Genomic DNA, 18,789 nt, shown 5'->3' with positions numbered 1-18,789 from the left:
GACTTCTAAAGTCAGATAGAGGCCATTTCAAAGATGTGCAAAGTGAGTTGCTTTGTCCATGCTCAGAACCATCTATGTTAACTTAGCCTATCAGCAGGTCTTTAGACCAATGAGCTAATCCTGAATGGTTCCTGGTAGATAAGCAATGTGGACTAGACTTGCCCTCAGCCTCCCAATGCAGGGACAGGAATTTTATATCCAATTGCAAGTGGCACATCTAATTTTCATTCATTTAAAACAGATAAAATACTAAATACAAAAGCATCTAATCTTGGCAAGTATGATCAAAATATGTCCAGACACTTGGAAGAAAAAAAACAGGGATAAAAGTTTATCCACAGGTATACCTATGGACATCAACCATTCTACATGTTTATAAAAATGAGAATTTCTTAGAATTAGCTGTATTTGGGAAACAAGTTTAATGAACAACATATCCTTTGCTTACCTATCAGTTGTGTATGTAAACCCAACGAATGGTAAATGCAATCCAGAAAAGCCTGTATGAGAACTTGGTGGCACCACTTCCTGCATGAAAACAACATGCATGAAAACCCAGAAGAGAAGCTATATAGAGCTAAAGGCATTTAATTTAGCCTCAACAGTTAGAGACAGCTAACAGAAAAACTTCTCTTAGCACATACCAATTGACAGCTATGCTTCATTGTATAGCATTCCATTGTCCCTGGATGAACTTTATTTCAGATTAGGTCACTTAATACAATGACCTCAATTTAGGTGCCTCTTGAACCAGCACTTGAAAGGACAGCATTTCAACATGTTCAAAGCACAATACAACCAGGAAAAAAACCCCTGAAATTTCAAGCTCCTAATTAAAAGTGACCTGGCACCAAAATGCACGCTGTTAGTTTCAGCATGCTATTTACTGTTAGATACATAATTAAAAAGACATGCCTAAAGCTCTTCATTTCTTGGAATACAATACAAGCTGATGAGCAAATTACTACAAAAGCCCTCTGCTCCTCCTGACCCAAGTTTGTAAACTACTACACAATGGAAATGGATGAGGGGAACACCAATGTTCCCACTCCAAAAACCAACCTCCTGAATCTTGAGTGAGTGAAGAAGTAGGAGTGTGAGCTCTCTCACCTGGACAGCTGTGATTGAAAGCTGCATGGAGAGTATGTGTGTATTTCTAAAGACAGATTTTTTTTTTTCACCTTTGAAAAGGAATAAATCCAAATACTAGATCCTTGTAAAGGTAAACTAAAAGAGCAACTAAGGGGTTTTTTCCTCACTGAAATGCATTTTAACTTTGACTGACCATGTAACAGTAGTCCATTTTGGCAAGCACTACCATTTAGAAAAGCAGCTCACTATTTCTGAATGACCCAAAATGCCAAAGAGATGAAAAACTCTAATTTTTCACATTTTAAATTATTTTTTTTCATCTCTTCATGACATATTTTGAAATAAGCTTTCACTACTACCTTATAGTGCAGCAAGGTTGGATAGTAATATTTAAAAACAAAGACTCACTGGATTTCTTAATACATCATCATCCACATCAAAGTTTGAGGTGTCAGAAGGACTGCTAACATCCGGAATGTAAGGTGCTTCTAGGTTTCGGATATTATCCCAATTAAGTCCTTCAAAAAACGCATGAGACTTAAAATCCTCTATTCCATTCTGTCCCAGTCTACGTTCCCTACTGCAGATAAGACGCTGAATAAGATCTTTTGCTTCTTCAGATACATCTGTAACATGGGATGGAAACTGAAATCGTTCCTAGAAAACAAAACAAATCAGAGTAATTTTTAGAGAAGGAATCTAGTCCATAACTTTCAACAACAGTTTCAAAAACAACGTGCTAAATTATACCAATAAAACTGGAAATTAATAGTCAGACATTGTTCTAGTTTCAGCAAGCAGTGCCAGAGCACAATGCAATACATTCAGTGATAGGCCTTTTTGTCTTAAAACTGCTTTTGAGGACAAGCAATAATTTCTAAACTTCTTTAATACAGACCTGTTTGAAACTAACTGAAATTACAGTAACTCTGTTAGGAAAAGCAAGTTACTTTTTTCAAGACATACAGGAATTTTGACACACTACTATATATTAAAGATCATAAAATAAAGGCAGATGCTCACTGGTATTTGTAGTCACAGATCCACCAATCTCCTGAAGATGTACTCCTTGAAATTTTATTAATTTGAACGCTTAAAAACCCATGATGGTAGTCAATTACTTACAAAACATTGTAAATTTAAGGATGCATTTTTCTAATTTATAGGTTAAATACCTGTTTTTCTTACCAAAATATAATCCGCATTTAGAAAAGATTTAATTATCATAAACAAACAGCAGATCTAAAAATTGTACTTACAATTAACATCTGAAATTACTCTAGACAAAAATTTTGAAAACTTTTTCAAACTAGTACCACTGTATAGTAAAGAAGGGCTTTTTGGTTTGTTTTTTTCAATAAAGGACAATGGCATAAATATATATCTCTATATTTGGAACACAATTTTTCAAGTTTAAAATTAGATCACTAGGGACCAAATCAGCATAACTGAAATTAAACTTTAAAACTGACATTGAAAAACAATCATATTGATTGTGTGTCCAAATGAGATTAAAATCTTAAGTCTGCAGGACAACAGCTTCAAATTTCCTCCCAAGTAGTTTAAGAGTCAGGTAGCCAGAATTTACAATGGTTACACTTGCAACCATTTAGTTCATTGAGGAAATGAAATCAAGAGAGATTAATATTCATCACAGCAAGGGTGTCAGCTCTGGCAAGGATTTCATGTCTTATCCATCACAGCTTCACTGTGAGAGCAAAGCATTGTAAACTACACCCATCCTGGGGAGAAGAAAACGCAACAATACACCCTATGCAACAGCTTCAGGCTACCTAGGATGAGTACGCGCATAAACACATCCTCCTAATACAGCTCTGGAAAGGACACCATGAACTGGTTTATTCTTATTCTCCAATGTTCAAAATGCACCCAGAAGCTGCAACTCTTCTCTACCACTCTGGCCCTGGACAAAACCCCTAACTTCATGTTCTTCATGCAGCTCAGGTTCACGTTCTTCTACCACTTCCCTCTGAGCAACTCCCCTTGACCTCATGTTCTTCATGCAACTGATGTCTACACTGGTTGACTTGCCTGTTCCCTTTTTGTACTGTTACCAGTGTGACAGAAAATGTGCACAGCTGTGTAAATAATGAGTTACTTCATTTCTCCTGCACAGCCCACAGGAAACTTTAAATGGGCTTAACATGAGAGTTGGCTTTAATTTTGATTTTGTGATGACTTCTTAGATTTTCTAACAAGAACAACATCAGCACTTAGGGAAAAATTTCAATTTGACAAAGAAGCAAACATTCCTAAACCTGAACACACACAACACACCAACACAATATGCTTCTAAACCATCATGAAAAAGCAAAGAACTAACATTACTCCAATATTCTTAAGTGATAGCAGTTTATCTGTAAACATTATAATCCCAGTGAATACACAGAGATTTAACATATCTCTTACTTCATGATTCATAATCTTCCCGTAGGTTTCCACCAATGACTCTGCATAAAAGGGTGTTTCACCATACAGCATTTCATACATGCAGACACCCAGTGACCACCAGTCACATTCAGGCCCATATTTTCCCATGCCATCTTCCATTGCTTGCAGTATCTCAGGGGAGATGTAGTCAGGTGTACCCACTGCTACTGATGACTGTACCTTAAAAATAAAGCAAACATAATTTTTGTAAGTTTTCAGGTTCTCTCAGCAACTTTCTCACTCACACACTAGTATTTGTGACAAACAGAGACCCCAGGACATCATTTTGGAGCAACAAAATAAAGAAAATATTGAGAAAGTAACAAAGACTGCAAAGATTAAGTTCCAGTCTACTTCTACATAAATCAGTTGATACATTTTATTCTGAACACAGGGGAAGCCCAAAATAGTCATACCTGTTGTGAGAAAGCAGAAGGACAAGTGGAAAAAATGTTTTGCCTTTGTATCTGTTTATACTTTAAAACTGCAACTAGCTGCATTGAAATGAGAAATGAATAAGCACGGGGTCCAAGTCTTATGCCCAAATTTTACAGTTTCATTTGAAGACAGCAAGGGCAAGGAAACTCCTATTTTTATTATGTCAGAAATTGTTTTGAGGCTTATTGCATAGCAGTGCAACTGGATGCAAAACAGGGGTGAGGTGGGGAATTGTCCTGTGGCCAAGCAGTAGGGAAGCCCTAACCATCAGGGCAGTCGCAGCGCAGCTCTGATCTCTAGGAATATGTTCTCAGGATTCACAGAGTTATAATGGCTCCTTCCAATTCATTCTGCATTTTAATATGGTAATCTTTGACAGGCATTTTATGATTACAGAATGTCACAAAGACTTGAGTCTGTGCCAAAAATCAGTGAACAAAGTTGCATGCCATATCTTAGCAGGACTGGCACCTCTGGAAGCAGCCTACACGGGCAAAACAAACAAAAAACCTCATGAGTGATTTAGCTTTTAGAGGTGTATCCAATCTGGTGCACAAGATGGCCAACTACCATAATGTTGTTGTTTGATTTGTAAAAGGCATGTAAAATAAACTGCTTATTAATTGTGTCCTCATTTTGAATGAGTTATACTTCAAATCTGTCATGGCTTCTAGGTTCCTGATCACCTATGATTCCAGCACATCAATAATATCAAACTTCGATCCTTTTTTGATGCAGGATCTTTGGACAGTTCATAAAAAATCTCATGAGAACTGGAATGGCCAGTAAGAGAAAAGGTGGAAGACAGAAAAAAAAACATAGCAAAGCATAACTTTAATAGGCAGCAGCCTGTAAAACAAGGAGATGAAGATGTCAAAACTGTTTTTATAAATATGTTGAGTTATACATTTCCCTCAATTTTTAGCATGTGAATAAGCTTATAATCTATCACCTCCCCGATGCATGCGGAAAATGTACAACAGCTTTAAGATCAGCAACTCACTTAAAAGATCTCACTACCAGTGACCTAGTTAAATTTTGCTTCATACATACTGTGCCATCTTCACTCATTTTCAGACAGGATCCAAAGTCTGCCAGTCGTATGTGGCCATTCATGTCCAAAAGGACGTTATCAGGCTTTATGTCCCTGTTATAACAGAAAGAATTTAAAAGATTTAAATACACAGTATTAGCTGTTCTTGTAAAGATTAATCTTGCATCAGAATCACAGAGAATTTTATGTTGGATACCCACTGATGCAAACTCTTTTTATTGCACTAGTTACAAACCTCCCCTCTGGCCCAACTTAAAACTTTGTCTGCAATATTGAAGCCGTAGACTACATCAGATTTTCAAGTTCATCAAAGCTGAACTCTGAATGGTCAAATAATCAACGAGAACAATTGCAGTGAGTCATTATTGACTCTAACAGCTAGGCAGTTTACTTCATAAACACAATTTCAAGATTATACACATCACAATATATTTCTTAGAGGCAAGAAAGAGGAAAGAGAAAAGGCAATCTTTTAATCTCATTATTTTTTCCAAGATTTATAACTAACTTCTAACTTCTTATCTAGGAAGACTTTTTTACTGTTTCTTTGTATTTTGTCCAGCGTTTCTGTTGGCCAGTATTTTTCATTTGCTATTCAAGACTTCCCATGCACTACTGCACAGCACATTTGCTTGTACGGATACCTGAAGACCTTTGCATCCTGCGTACTTGCAGCAGCCACTCTATGAATTCCCCCAGCGCTGGGATCAGGGCAAATCAATTCAACAGGATACAATAACAACATTAGAAAGTCTCCAATATCAAAGTGTCTTTTGTATTCTTACATATATATATATATATATATATCAGGGTATAAAACGGTATACAGCATGCTAAGGCTACTAAACGACATGAAACTAAGATTTCCATTTCAGTCTAACTCATTATTTTCTTTTTGGTATCAGAAAGGCAGTCAAAAAGGATTTACTGAAGAGCATGTTGATTGAATTCAGTCTACCAATCAACCACAATTTATTTCACCACTTCTTATTCAAATTCACATAAAGTATAAGTAAAAGATTAATTATTCAGACAACTTAATAAGACAGTCCTGCTACATACTATGCTGTGGGTTTGGGGTTTTTTTAATTGATAGCCTCAAAATACCCCAAATTATTTTAAGAGGACCTAGTCAGTATGTTGGGAAGGTGGCAAGAAAGGAAGAGAGAAGAGCAAGCACAGAAAACAGAAGCGACTCAGTTATGTACCAATTCTGCAGTCTAAAAAGGAGAACATCCATGTCTTCCAAGGTAACATATACCAGTCTCCTTCCCTTTCTTTAGCCAACACTACCCAGGATCAGCTCCCAACATGCTAGCCTATCATCATGCCATTCTGAAATACTATTATTTATCTGAGCGAGCCAAAAAAGATAACCAGATCTATAAATGTGTTGATTTGTGGGGGTTTTTAAAGAAATCATATTTATTTAAATAATACTATTTATTAGTAATAAATAAAACTACATGTGCTTTACATTAAACCCAGCAGTCTTGTTTAAATTACTCTATTTCTTTTCAAATGCAAAGTTCCAAACGCCACTTCATGGTCTCAAAGACTTAAAAATTGTACAATAGCTTCAGCTTGATTTCTGAGGAAGAGACTAGAATTACTAGGAACAAGGAAATGCTTTAATACACCTTGCTGCACAATGTGGAAGTTGACAGTGTCTGATTTTTAAGGTGCTGAATTCCATAGTTTCACACTTGAGGGTACATACGAGAAAAAACGATTATAAGTTTAACAAAGTGTCCTCACACGTGTAAAAATCCTGCCAATTTGATAATTTTTTCCAACACAAACTTCAATTAACACTTTTTAACCAAGGGCTAATGCTTTGAAATTAATTACTGAAACTTCACTAATACTATTGCTCATTAGCAGTATTAAGATAAAATAGTAAATGCTAATCTATGACCATCAACATAAATTAAATGCATACTAACTTGTTATAATACAGAAAAATGTGCTAACCCAGAAAATTAGACCATCTCACTATACTTTCCCAATGAACTCATTAGTAATTTTCTATTGTTAAACTTATTCCATACATTTCAGTTCCAGATACTGTCAACATTCCCTTACAGTCCCATTATCACAATTCAAGCTCAGTAGGTGCTTATATTAAAGCTTATATACACTATACATCCTTTTTTTGGTTTTTTGTTTGGTTGTTTTTTTAAAGTAAATTGCTCACAGTGCCTTTTCAAGCATGAGCAAGTCTCATCCAACACATCTCTGCTTTTCTGCTTTGCATGCAGATCTTGCTTGCCTAAGGGAACACTGTTCCTGTTCAGAAAGGCTTAATGCCTCATCTCTGAGCTCCACTGTTTCCTATCTACAGCTAACAGGTCATATAAGCCTTTAAAGGGTCCTTGAAATCCTCTCCAGAGCAATCATGCTTCCTCCTAATCCATTCCAGTTGCCAAGCAGTAATTTCTTGGGCATTCATACATCTCCTATTCAAAGCCTATGTTTTGGCCTCAGAGCCATTCATTCCTATTGTCACAGCAGACGTTCATTCAGCTCCATGCAAAGATGTAGCTGGTCAGTTAGCTGGGTCACCTTCCTTGGAAATGGGGGCAATGGTGCCTCTGGTGAACTTCTTCTCTGAGTCCATAACATTTTTAAATCCCCACATATTGCCCACATTTACTCACAGAAGCATTGCAGAGTTTATGTATCTTTCTTAAATTTTTGAAACAGTGATCAAAGTCCAAACAGAAGAGTTCAAAGCATTATAGTTTGAGAATTCCCTGTGTCTTTTAAACATTAATTGTAAAGAAATAAAAATCACCTCACTTACTTATTGTTTTTCACCCATAAATTTCATAAAAGAGACAGTAAAACTGTCCTTATTTCACAGACTACGAAATAAAGGCATAAAGAGGTACAGCTACAATGCTAATATGAAATTCACTTCTCCTGAGCCGGGACTTCAGTGACCTATTGTGAACCAACGGGTACGGCCATAAGCAGTTTTTAGTTAACTGAGAAACCTCACTACTCTCACACTCTGTATTTTCTAACTTCTCTATTTACTGAAATCGAGCGATAAAGTCAGCATATAAAGAGGCAACTGGAAAGGTTTCCAAAATTCGTATGATTTTGCCTTCTAACTGACATATCATATACAGCTGTTAAATATGAAAAGCAAACAAAGGATAGAAATTCTCACTTGATCAAGATTCTTGCAATGATGAAACAAAATACTTATCAAGTGCCTCCCTTGCACTACTCACAGCTCTTCTAAAAGAGTTCTGTCAAGAGGAAGCCAAAAAAGAAGCAAAGTACACTTTGCCTTCCTCACCAGTTTCCTCTGATAGAGAATAAGGAATATTATATATTCTTAACTACTAGAGAACACAACCTAAGTTAAGATGATGGTAGGCACTTATCTGGAATATACATCCTGTGTGCAGAAACCATTAGGCACATGCCCACTCATTACAAAAAACATTTGAAGGTGACCTCAGGTAAACAGATGCACTGATGTCATCATGGGGTTTCTGTGCATAAAGTTTGCAGAATGTCTAAACATTTGCAGAGAATTCAAACTGCTTCAAAATTCTACGTTGGCTTGGACAAAGGCAGATAAATATTCATGAAGTGAGTTGAGAATAAGCCAAGAAGTCTGATTAAAAATAAAAGCTTTAGTAAAAGGTTAGTCAGATAAATGTCACTGCTTCTAGCACCAATCCATCAAAACTTGATATTTAAAATGTAATAGCTTATACATCTATTATACAGTATATAGTAAGCAAGTACCCACAGCAGTTTGCCTGTAGCTACTGTGCTCATTTGTGTATGCAGCAATATCTTTAGGATTAATGTTGTATAACTGTATATGTATTTTTTCCCAAGTGAGACAGTATCTTACCTGTGCACATAATGAAGTTCATGTATGGAATGTATAGCAAGCACCATTTCACCAATGTAGAACCTAGCCATATCTTCAGGAAGTTTGTCTTCAAACTTACTGAGAAGTGTCAGTAAATCACCACCAACATAGTAGTCCATCACTAGATACTGAGAAAAGAGAAATAAAACAGTTAAGTACCAATAGACAGGTGGTAAGAAAAAAAAAATAAAGTTCATCAGTTATCTGCTAGAAAAACCCTTTTCACTAATGTGGTGGTTTCACTGGGTTAGCACTTGGCCAGCAGCCAACACAGCCATTCACCCACTCCCTCACACCCCAAGGGAACTGGGGAGAGGATAAGGACAAGGCAAGGATAAGGAGACTTGTAGGTTGAGGTAAGAATAATTTAATAATAAAAATAAAACTTAATACTAATATTAAAATAGTAATTACGATAATAACAGTAATAAAATATACCAATGAGTGATACACGGTGCAATTTCTCACCACCCACCAACCAAGCCTGGCCCGTTCCCAGATAACAATCCCAGAGGAGCGACAGTCCCGAACCAAAACCGCAATCCTGGGAGAGCCAGAGCCCGAGTGAAAGCCAGAGAGCTAAAAGAGGAAGAGACCCTCACTAATATAGTGGACATGACGTGATATGATATGGAATATCCCATTGGCACATCTAAACGCCAATTTAGCTTATTAATTTAAATATTCCTCACCCCCTTAGATCTTGCACTTGTAGACTAACAGAACATGAAGTCTTTCACTTCCAGCGACAAAAATGCAAACGCTGGTGTGTTATCAGTGTTTCCCTCATAATAAATCCCAGGCTGAAAGCAAAACACAGCACTATTCTAGCTACTAAAATGAAACCCAGCTCTGTTCCAGCTAAAAACCAGAACAACTACTTAGGGAAAGTTGTCAAAATTGGTAATAATTTGCGTTACTTTTATTTGCTTATTTAGTGTAAAAACATAGCATATTCCTTTAATAATCACAGTAAGGGTGACACATCAGCATTCATTTCTTACCATAAAAAAACCCACAACCGAGGTATGGCAGCAACAAACGAGTAAATTGTCGTGTGTTTATTCCTGTCTTAACTACAGCATCACACAAAGAAAATGATCTAGTATCACCAAAACTAATGTAGGTTATCAACCCTTAGACTGACAATTTCCAGAGGATGCAGGAAGAAAAAACTATAGTTAAAAACAATACTTGATACAGCTCAGTCTAAAATTTCGTGACTACTTTTAGTTTTGGTATCATTTCAATACTGCTAGTGGTTCCAAAAGTGGGACTTATCACATCAACATCTTCAAACGCTTATCTTGGCACATGCCACATCATGGATGCATAACATAGCCGGCAGCAGCTTGATGACACTATATATTAGGGATGCCCAGGACAAGCCAGAAAGACTGTGAAGTCAGAGGTACTACAGCAATCAGACACTTAAAAATCAAACATGTTCTTCTGAATACATGTCAATGTAAAAACAAACAGTCTCCTAGGCCAATCAGCCATAATGCTGTCCACAGAAAGAATCAACACATATAGGGTTATGTGAAAAAAAGGACTCAGACTTGCTATTTGTTTCTCATACCACCAAACAGGGATTACATCTTAGTTATTTCCTAGTAATATCCACCTAAATTCAGACCATCGCTTCAAGTATAATGACTTTATCTGGTACTACCAGTCTTAAGCCATTTTTTTCCATGCTTCACAAGGTGCTTTGATACATGGTTTTAGAAATAACTTTCCAAAGCAGTAATCTTATTTTTTTTCCTTACGGTAAAGAATCCTGCAATCCACTGTTCCTGACACAGATTCATTTTCCACAAGGGAAGAAAATTAAACAAGAACCCAAGGGAACATAAAGTGCAATACTAACAATTTCCTCACTATCTTTGGGCTTAAAAAAGTGACCCCAAAAGGCACAGGTTTTGATATTTTTCTCCATATTATTCAAATTATAGCTTAATCTGATAGGCAAATTTCATCTTTTATGTTGCAATCAATCAGTCTGTATTGCACAACCCATCGAGGAATTTTAAACATGTGTTGGAACACTGTACACATACAACGATTATATTTGAAAACAAAAGGCTACAGATAGGAACCAGCAATCTTTTAGAAGGGATATTGCATTAAAGTATTTTCTCTCTAATTCAAATATAAGAAAGCTTAGAGAGGCTTCTGTGGGAGCTGAAACAGCCTGTCTGTCAAAGAGACAAGGTAATGCACTTCCCTCAGGTCCCGCAGCATTCCTAACTCAGCAAGAATTCAGCTGACCCATGAAATGAGGCACTTGGATCAGAGAAAGATGGAAGACCTCTTCTGTAAGAAAGTCAAGTTTTATTCACCTTCCAATTCACAACTATTTTCTTGCCAGGAAGCACTTCTCCCTTCACATGGGGTTAAAATAAAAGGGTATCGAGACACTGAAATCTAGAGGTATCACATTCTTCCAGGGAAATGACTACATCAAACAGGGAGAGTAGTTGGAAATCAAAGGCAAAAAAGACATCAAAATACCCTCATGAATACTCAGGAGCCTTTAAGAGGCTGACAGGACACAAACACACATATGACCTTCTTCATGAATGAGACTGGGAAAGAAAATTTTTCTGGTAAAGCACAAGAAAACTAACAGATTTTAACCTGGAAGAGATTAAGAACTTTAGTTCCCATCCATGTTTCCAATATTCATGGACTATGTTTTATTTGCACTGTATCTGCTTCAGCAAAATAACCAAAGGCTTACTTAACCCATTTTGATTCAAACTGTCTCTACAAAAAGCTTTCTAGGAACCAGAAAAAAAGCCATGCTAGCATTTCCATGTAATGTCATTTAAGAGTTGGCTGCTTAGAAAACACTACTACATGGTGTATTTACCTCTAAAACATTCTAAAACTACAGAAGCAGAACCAGAAAATAAACTCCAGAACATATATATTTTGTGGAATTCTGTGTTTCTTACTTGCTTACATGCAAGTTCTGCATCAACACATGCCCTACTAATATTAAATAGAGGGAATAAAACACCAATTACTTCTAGACTCTCCAAGGGCAGCTACTACTTTTCTACTTTAACATCTCTCATCTTCTCTTTGTCTCACTCTGAGAGAGAATTATCATGTAGCCAGAGGAGGATGGCAAAGCCCCAGGTGTGGGAAGACACCAAGGTTCTCTCTCTGCTTCAGGGTTACCTTATGTGGGTTTGCACTTAAGAATCATTAGCTATAATGCACCAACATCCCTAGAAGCAGACACCAGAACCAAACCTAGAGCTTTCTCTTTCAGAGGACCAATGTTCACTCCAGGTCAGAGAACCAAGCTCTGTTGTCTGTTCTCGTTTTGTTCTCAGCTTTAGATTCCATTCTACAAGGATAAAGAATGAACAGCTCAGCTAAAAGGTAAACCCAACTTGCTTAGATTCTGTAACACAGCAGCACTCTGCCGGGATGTGGAAAAATGTGGCTACAAACATCTTCAAGCTGAGCAGAGAACTGAACAGAGATCTTTTTAGCCCCTGGAAAAGTGAACCACTAAGATGGTATGGAAGAGAACCTTCTGTTCAGGTTTTTGGATGAAAGTAACTTCCTTTCACCTTTTCTTCACACACCATTTACAATAGAATGATGGCGATGCAGATACACCCCATCTGTGAGCACCAGACATTTACATGAGGTGGATACTGAGTAACAGACCAAATTGGAAAGCAGCATCTCAGCACATGTAGAACCAGACCTCGGGCAAGCTGGGAATCTGCTGACTTTGGCTGCCAGGCAGAGTTGTTGCTTTCTTAGAAAATGGATCTTAAATTAGATGCTAGATGTCTAAATTCTACTGTCAAGTGAAACTTCAACATCTAAATGTCTTCGGTAACTTGGGGAAAAGAAATGTATTATATTGCTATAGCCTGCTTGGAACAGATTTGTATAATAAAATTGTATTAGCAACACTAGATCCCTCTTTATACTGTCATTACTACTGCTTGCTATCTTTCACAGCTAACAATTTTTTCTTAGGTTTCTCCATTCTTAGAAGCTACTTGAAGTACTACATTGTAGGATGTCTTAGGTTATTTTTATGCAAGTCTGAAGGCTGTTTGGTGCTGAGGGAATTTGAAATTATGAGCTACCTTCATGAGGCAGTGCCAGAAGTAACTAAACTTTGAGAGGTTGAAAATCTGGATCTATCACAAAGCACTCAATGGAAACAGTTGGTAAAAAAGGGTCTAAGACCCAACCCCCTTATTCATTTACAATGTGCTTGTTATTCCGAAAATACTTTTAACATGACGTTTTGTTTCAGCACCAGTATATTCTCTTTCATATGCTTAGTGTCTCAACTCACTTGGGACTGGTGCTGCTTAATATTTTTGTCAGTGAGAAGGACAGTGGGATTGAGTGCACCCTCAGCAAGTTTGCTGACAACACCAAGCTGTGTGGTGCAGTTGACACGCTGGAGGGATGGGATGCCATCCAGAGGGACCTTGACAGGTTTGAGAGGGGGGCCAGTGCTAACCTCATGAAGTTCAACAAGGCCAAATGCAAGGTCCTGCACCTGGGTCGGGGCAATCCCAAACATAAATACAGGCTGGGGACAGAATGGATCGTGAGCAGCCCTGAGGAGAAGAACTTGGGGGTACTGGTGGACGAGAAGTTGAACGTGAGCCGGCCATGTGCACTTGCAGCCCAGAAGGCCAACTGTATGCTGGGCTGCATCAAGAGAAGCGTGGTCCGCAGGTCAAGGAAGGAGATTCTGCCCGTCTCCTCCACTCTCATGAGTCCCCATCTGGAGTTCTGCGTCCAGTTCTGGGACCCCCAGCATATGAAAGATGTGGACTTACTGCAATGAGGAGGCCACGAGGATGATCCAAGGGCTGGAGCACCTCTCCTATGAGGAGAGGCTGAAAGAGTTGGGGCTGTTCAGCCTGGAGAAGGGAAGGCTTAGGGGAGACCTTCTAGCGGTCTCCCAGTACCTGAAGGGGACATACAGGAAGCTCTATGGGAAGGACTTTTTATAAGGGCAGGTAGTGATAGAACAAGGGGTAATGGCTTTAAACTGGAAGAGGGGAGATTTAGATGAGATATTAGGAAGAAATTCTTTCCTGTGAGGGTGGTCAGACACTGGCCCAGGTTGTCAAAAGAAGTTGTGAATGCCCCCTCCCTGGAAGTGTTCAAGGCCAGGTTGTGGTACTATCTAAAATGTGTTAAGTAGGTGAAAATTTTAACATTACAATTATGTCAGTTGTTACAGAAATAGCAGGTTTGCAAACCCAGCCTCAAGTAGCCACATGGAAGCTGTATGGTTCAGCACACTGCAGTAAGTTGGGGCTTTACTGATTTTGCTCCTGACCAGCACTCTCCTGACTTTTGTGACTAAGATAAACATAGCTTAGATGTTACAGTTCTAGAAACCCATCCTTAAAAAATGTGATGGTTAAAGTCTCTCAAACTACTGAGATGACCAATCTGCTGATTTAAAAACATTTTATTTAAATACTTTTAAGAAATAGGCTATTTTTTTCCTGAGGCTTTTAAAATATCAGTTTAACCATTTTAAATTACTTTTGCCATTTATAGACAAAATATTGCTTCAAAAGTCAGTCTGAAAGTTTAAAATTAAATATTTCTTACTTTCACAGAGTTAACATCTCTCAGATTATTTAATTGCAATGTTAACCAAACATGAAACTTAAGCACGATATATTTTATGCAAGGGTAGATTAGTTAATTTAAGGTGCTTAACTAAACCTCTATATACTATAGTACTAGACGACTTTTTCGCTCTCCTGGAGTTACAGTCAGCCCTTTGAAGTATTTCTTCAAGGAGGAAAAAAGAATGTTGAAACACTGCTGCAAGGCATGAGGTGGACTGATTTATTGCACTAATATCCTTAAATGTACCAAAAATAAAGTTCTTTCATAACCCAAAGCTTTTATTTGCTGATGAATCAAACATACCAAATAGTTTTCATCTTGAAAGGCATAGTGCAACGTAGTAATCCACTGACAGTCTCCATTCACCAAGACATTTCTCTCCTCTCGGAAGCAAGCTGTCTAAAGGAAGAGAAGGGAAAAAGCCATTGTCAGCATCAACAAGTAGTTTTCACAGGATGAATATATATGGATGTTTTATGGGATTATTGAAAATTACTGAACAGAGGTCTCTATTCTTTGGAATTCAGTCTGCACAAATGACAAACCAGGAAATACCTGCAGGCTTGTAATCAGGCATTCAGTCACTCTAATCCTGACTGTGACCTGAGGAAAAAAAAACCCAACCAACACACAACACCTCCCCCCAAAAAAACCAAAAAGCCCACAAACGAATTTGAGTCAACACTGAATCTTTGTTCCATAATGTACTTCTAAAAGCAAGAAAAATGGTAACTTGTCACTGCAATCTGTAGCAGAAAGATAATGGCTCTAGGAAAGTAAGTCTGGTTTTTCTGAAAAAGACCTTTGTGAAAATAGAGTTTCATGTATACTTCTCTTACATTACAGTTCCAGTTCCAGACATTGCCAATACACTATAGGAAATAGGCACACTTTACTATTACTGTCTTATCTTTCTCCAGTATAATATGTTTTCATTTTCAATACTCTTTCATCTACTTCAACTAGCCCACTGCAACACTTCAGAGAAGTAAACTCTATATAACAGGTTTTCTCAGCATCTTTACATAAAACTAACTTTCATAAACTTCAAGCAAGTCCTCCTTAATAAAAATATATTAATGTTTTTATTTTTATTGGATCAGAACTATCAAGATGCAGACCTTGGGACTCTTTCACTACTCTCCATGCAGAGAGCAATTATTAGACTATTTGGTTGCTACAGTACAAGTGTTTGGGTTCTGGATTTTTTTTTTTTTTTTTGTCACTGCTGCTTGTCTAAATGTCTTCAAAATGTACTATGGAAGGAACATTTCTGGGAAGCCCAAGCCTTACCATATACTGATTGCATCTTATAAAGATATCTCAACCATTTTGTCCCCCTAAGGAAGTAAAAGTCAAATCACATTTCTACTGAAGAAGACCAGACTGTGGCCACATTGTAAAGTTAGTAATTATTGGTGCAAAGAGATGTAAATTGTAATTAAATGTTAACTGAGAGCGGTTTAACGGTTTATGAATGCAAGGCCAAAGTATCACCCTACAAAAGGTTTGGCAGCCACTGCAGCTCCAAGTAATCCTATCCCCTGCCCGCAGCACCAGAGCGCAGCACTCCTCAGTTCTGGCAGTGCGACGTGAGGAGGCTGCCAGCACAGAAAACTAGTTTGTTTATTTTCGAAGACATCAGTTCCTTGATCCAGTTCACTGTGCAACCTCAAGTAGCGAGGGAATGTTATGAACACTTGGAAACCAGTAATGCCACTGAACACTTTGCATCATGAATTCAAAATATAAAACTATCCTTTTCTGCTTACACTAGCTTAAAAAGCCTTGAGACGTGCCTTGGAAAAGCAGGACAGGCTACCTGATCAGCCAGGCAGGGCTTATTTGGAACTGTCAACAGTAATACACTAACGACTATGTATTTTGCTGTCAGAACAATGAATACAAATGATCCACTTTATCAACATAAATGGCATGCCTCTTTTTGCTTGCAACCCATTTACGGATGTCAGTTGATATTCAGTAATCTTCCCTGGGTTTTAGTGGCTTCCGACCACACTTTTTTTTCTTGCAGCTAGTACACAAATACGCAGTGTTTAGATAACTTCTTGCTACGTTTAATAAGTCATAAAATGCATAAAATACAATCACAAAACAGACATACAGCAGTATAACAATGAACTTCTTAGACCACTCACAAAGTGGTCGTATAATGGATAATAAAACACTTAAGGTCTGCTTTTCAGTGGAACTGACCACTCAGGAGGCTACAGTATTCTTCCAGGCTTCATTTTTAAAAATAACAAGTTTTACCACATTTTTTTTTATGAACTTGGCACGCAGGTTATAAAGTCTTGCTTATCCAGAAAAGCCAAATCAAGCAAGCAAACTGAACAGGAGAGGGGCACAGCAAAGAAGACAGGTCCTTTATTGTGCTTAGTAGATGGTGAAAACCAGCATAAAGAGAATTAACTGGACTGTTAATTGTCCTAAGTGGGTATTGGGAAAAATATTGCTCATTATACCTCTCTCGGTGGATAACCCTCTTCCACCTCTTGCCTGCCCGAGAGGGTAAGAGGAGTTAAGTCTGATAATTTGAAGACAATTTGTAAACAGCTGTCTTCTCAGGACATCTCCACGTGTAGAAGCTTCAGCTCTTTATGTAAGCCATTTACTTAAGTCACTTTAAAAATGACTTAAGTATGCCAGCATAGCTATATTTCCATTAGAGTTTGGGAGTCCCCTAGTAGCATTTGGGCTTGAAACAATTCTATACTGATCAATGAATTAACCCAACTGAAACCTGTGCAAAAAAGGCACCAAATTTCCCCCAAACAGGGGAAGGCTTAATGCAGAACTGCTGATGCAGCACAGTGAACTCTCCTGAGAGCTCAAAGAGCAGCCAAGTGGCAGCAGCTGCCACAGCATGTAAAGAAGAACATGGACGGATGGATGGCGTGTGACTAAATCAGGCAAAGCAGCGGTGAAGAGAAGCTTAACAAGAGGGAGGAGATTTATTCACAGGAAAAGAGCTGGCACTGACTCACTGAAAGGAAGGGAAGGGAGGGACTAGGAAAGGTAGGGTGGGGGGAGGAGGTGTCAGGAAGGGGACAGAAGAATGGGACAGGGAAGGGTCAGCAGGCTCAGTCCTCAGCAAGCAGCTAACCTTTGCCCCTTAACAGAACTCCTGCAAGTATTGACGGACTATGTGTGTTTTCCCCTAAAATCTATTGCTGATTTATGTAACATTACATTTGCCATAAGGTTTTCCTCTACTGTGCAAAGTGTAGGTATTCTAGGAATATGCTACTCCCCATGGCATATTCTCAGCAGGTCCTTTCCTAATCTGTGAAGTACCCATTCATATTTGCATAATTTGTTGTGACAACGTACATCTCCTTTCAACAAAAATACCCTTTTAAAACAGATTTACCTTTTTTATGCATTTTATTCTACAATCTGAATCTGTGATTCCAAAGTATTTAGTTATAGTTTCACCAGTTATATAAATCCTGTTACAAACTGTAGGATGCAAAGCTCCTTAATGTATGCTTCCTGAATGCAAAAGACCTTTTCATAATGTTTTCGTATACTGCTGTGAATGTCACAGCAGCACCAATCTCAGCTTTCATGTAGTCTTTAACTTGCCTTTATTGTAAACAAAAATATGGCCAATAAATTCAGGGTAAGAACTAGGGCAGACTGTCTGGTAAACGAATACACAGTAATGCTGAGAACAACAGATGCCTGGAAGGGACTGTCAGACTTGATTGCATTAAAACAGCTTAAGAAAAAAAAAGAAAAAAAGAATTACGCGCTTACGCTCATTAAATAATTCTTCCTAATCTGAAAGAACTTCCATGTAATTTTCTCAATGCCATTTTAAAAATTCTCCACGTTAGAGAACCATATTACTTACCTCTGCCCTTTTAAGCATTTCCCATTTATTTAGAATTTTCATTGCATAAATGCGCTCTGTACACTTCATTTTAACAACTGCAACCTGAAATAGTAAGATATATTTATTTAACAAAAGCACGGTCAGGGAAATACAATATTTAAACACCTTAATATTCACACAAAAGCATGGTCTGAGAAATACAATATTTAAACAGCTTAATATTAACAAAACATTAATAAAAAGTTACTAAGGAGACATCAGCAATCAGCTCACATACTGATAAATTACAGTTTGAGTCTTGGCTCCTATATTTTTCCTACATGACCACTATGTACTTGA

At 37.8% G+C, this 18,789-nt stretch overlaps 1 protein-coding gene across 1 annotated transcript in view; it reads right to left on the bottom strand.

Moving 5' to 3' along the window:
* Positions 1 to 18,537, bottom strand: part of CDC42BPB (CDC42 binding protein kinase beta) — a 51,725-nt gene extending 33,188 nt beyond the window's left edge. The window contains exons 1-7 of the mRNA XM_029087523.1: positions 18,465 to 18,537; positions 14,892 to 14,983; positions 8,916 to 9,064; positions 5,035 to 5,128; positions 3,523 to 3,723; positions 1,501 to 1,749; positions 449 to 528 (exon numbers count right to left, since the gene is read on the bottom strand). Coding sequence (XP_028943356.1) covers positions 449 to 528; positions 1,501 to 1,749; positions 3,523 to 3,723; positions 5,035 to 5,128; positions 8,916 to 9,064; positions 14,892 to 14,983; positions 18,465 to 18,537 — 938 coding nt within the window. The remainder of the gene's footprint in view (positions 1 to 448; positions 529 to 1,500; positions 1,750 to 3,522; positions 3,724 to 5,034; positions 5,129 to 8,915; positions 9,065 to 14,891; positions 14,984 to 18,464) is intronic.
* Positions 18,538 to 18,789: the final 252 nt, after the last annotated feature.

The sequence above is a fragment of the Antrostomus carolinensis genome, unplaced genomic scaffold, assembly GCF_000700745.2.
Source record: "Antrostomus carolinensis isolate BGI_N321 unplaced genomic scaffold, ASM70074v2 scaffold4541, whole genome shotgun sequence".
NCBI lineage: Eukaryota > Metazoa > Chordata > Aves > Caprimulgiformes > Caprimulgidae > Antrostomus > Antrostomus carolinensis.
Note: the sequence above shows the minus strand (reverse complement) of the source record. Positions and strands in the feature narration are given on the sequence as shown.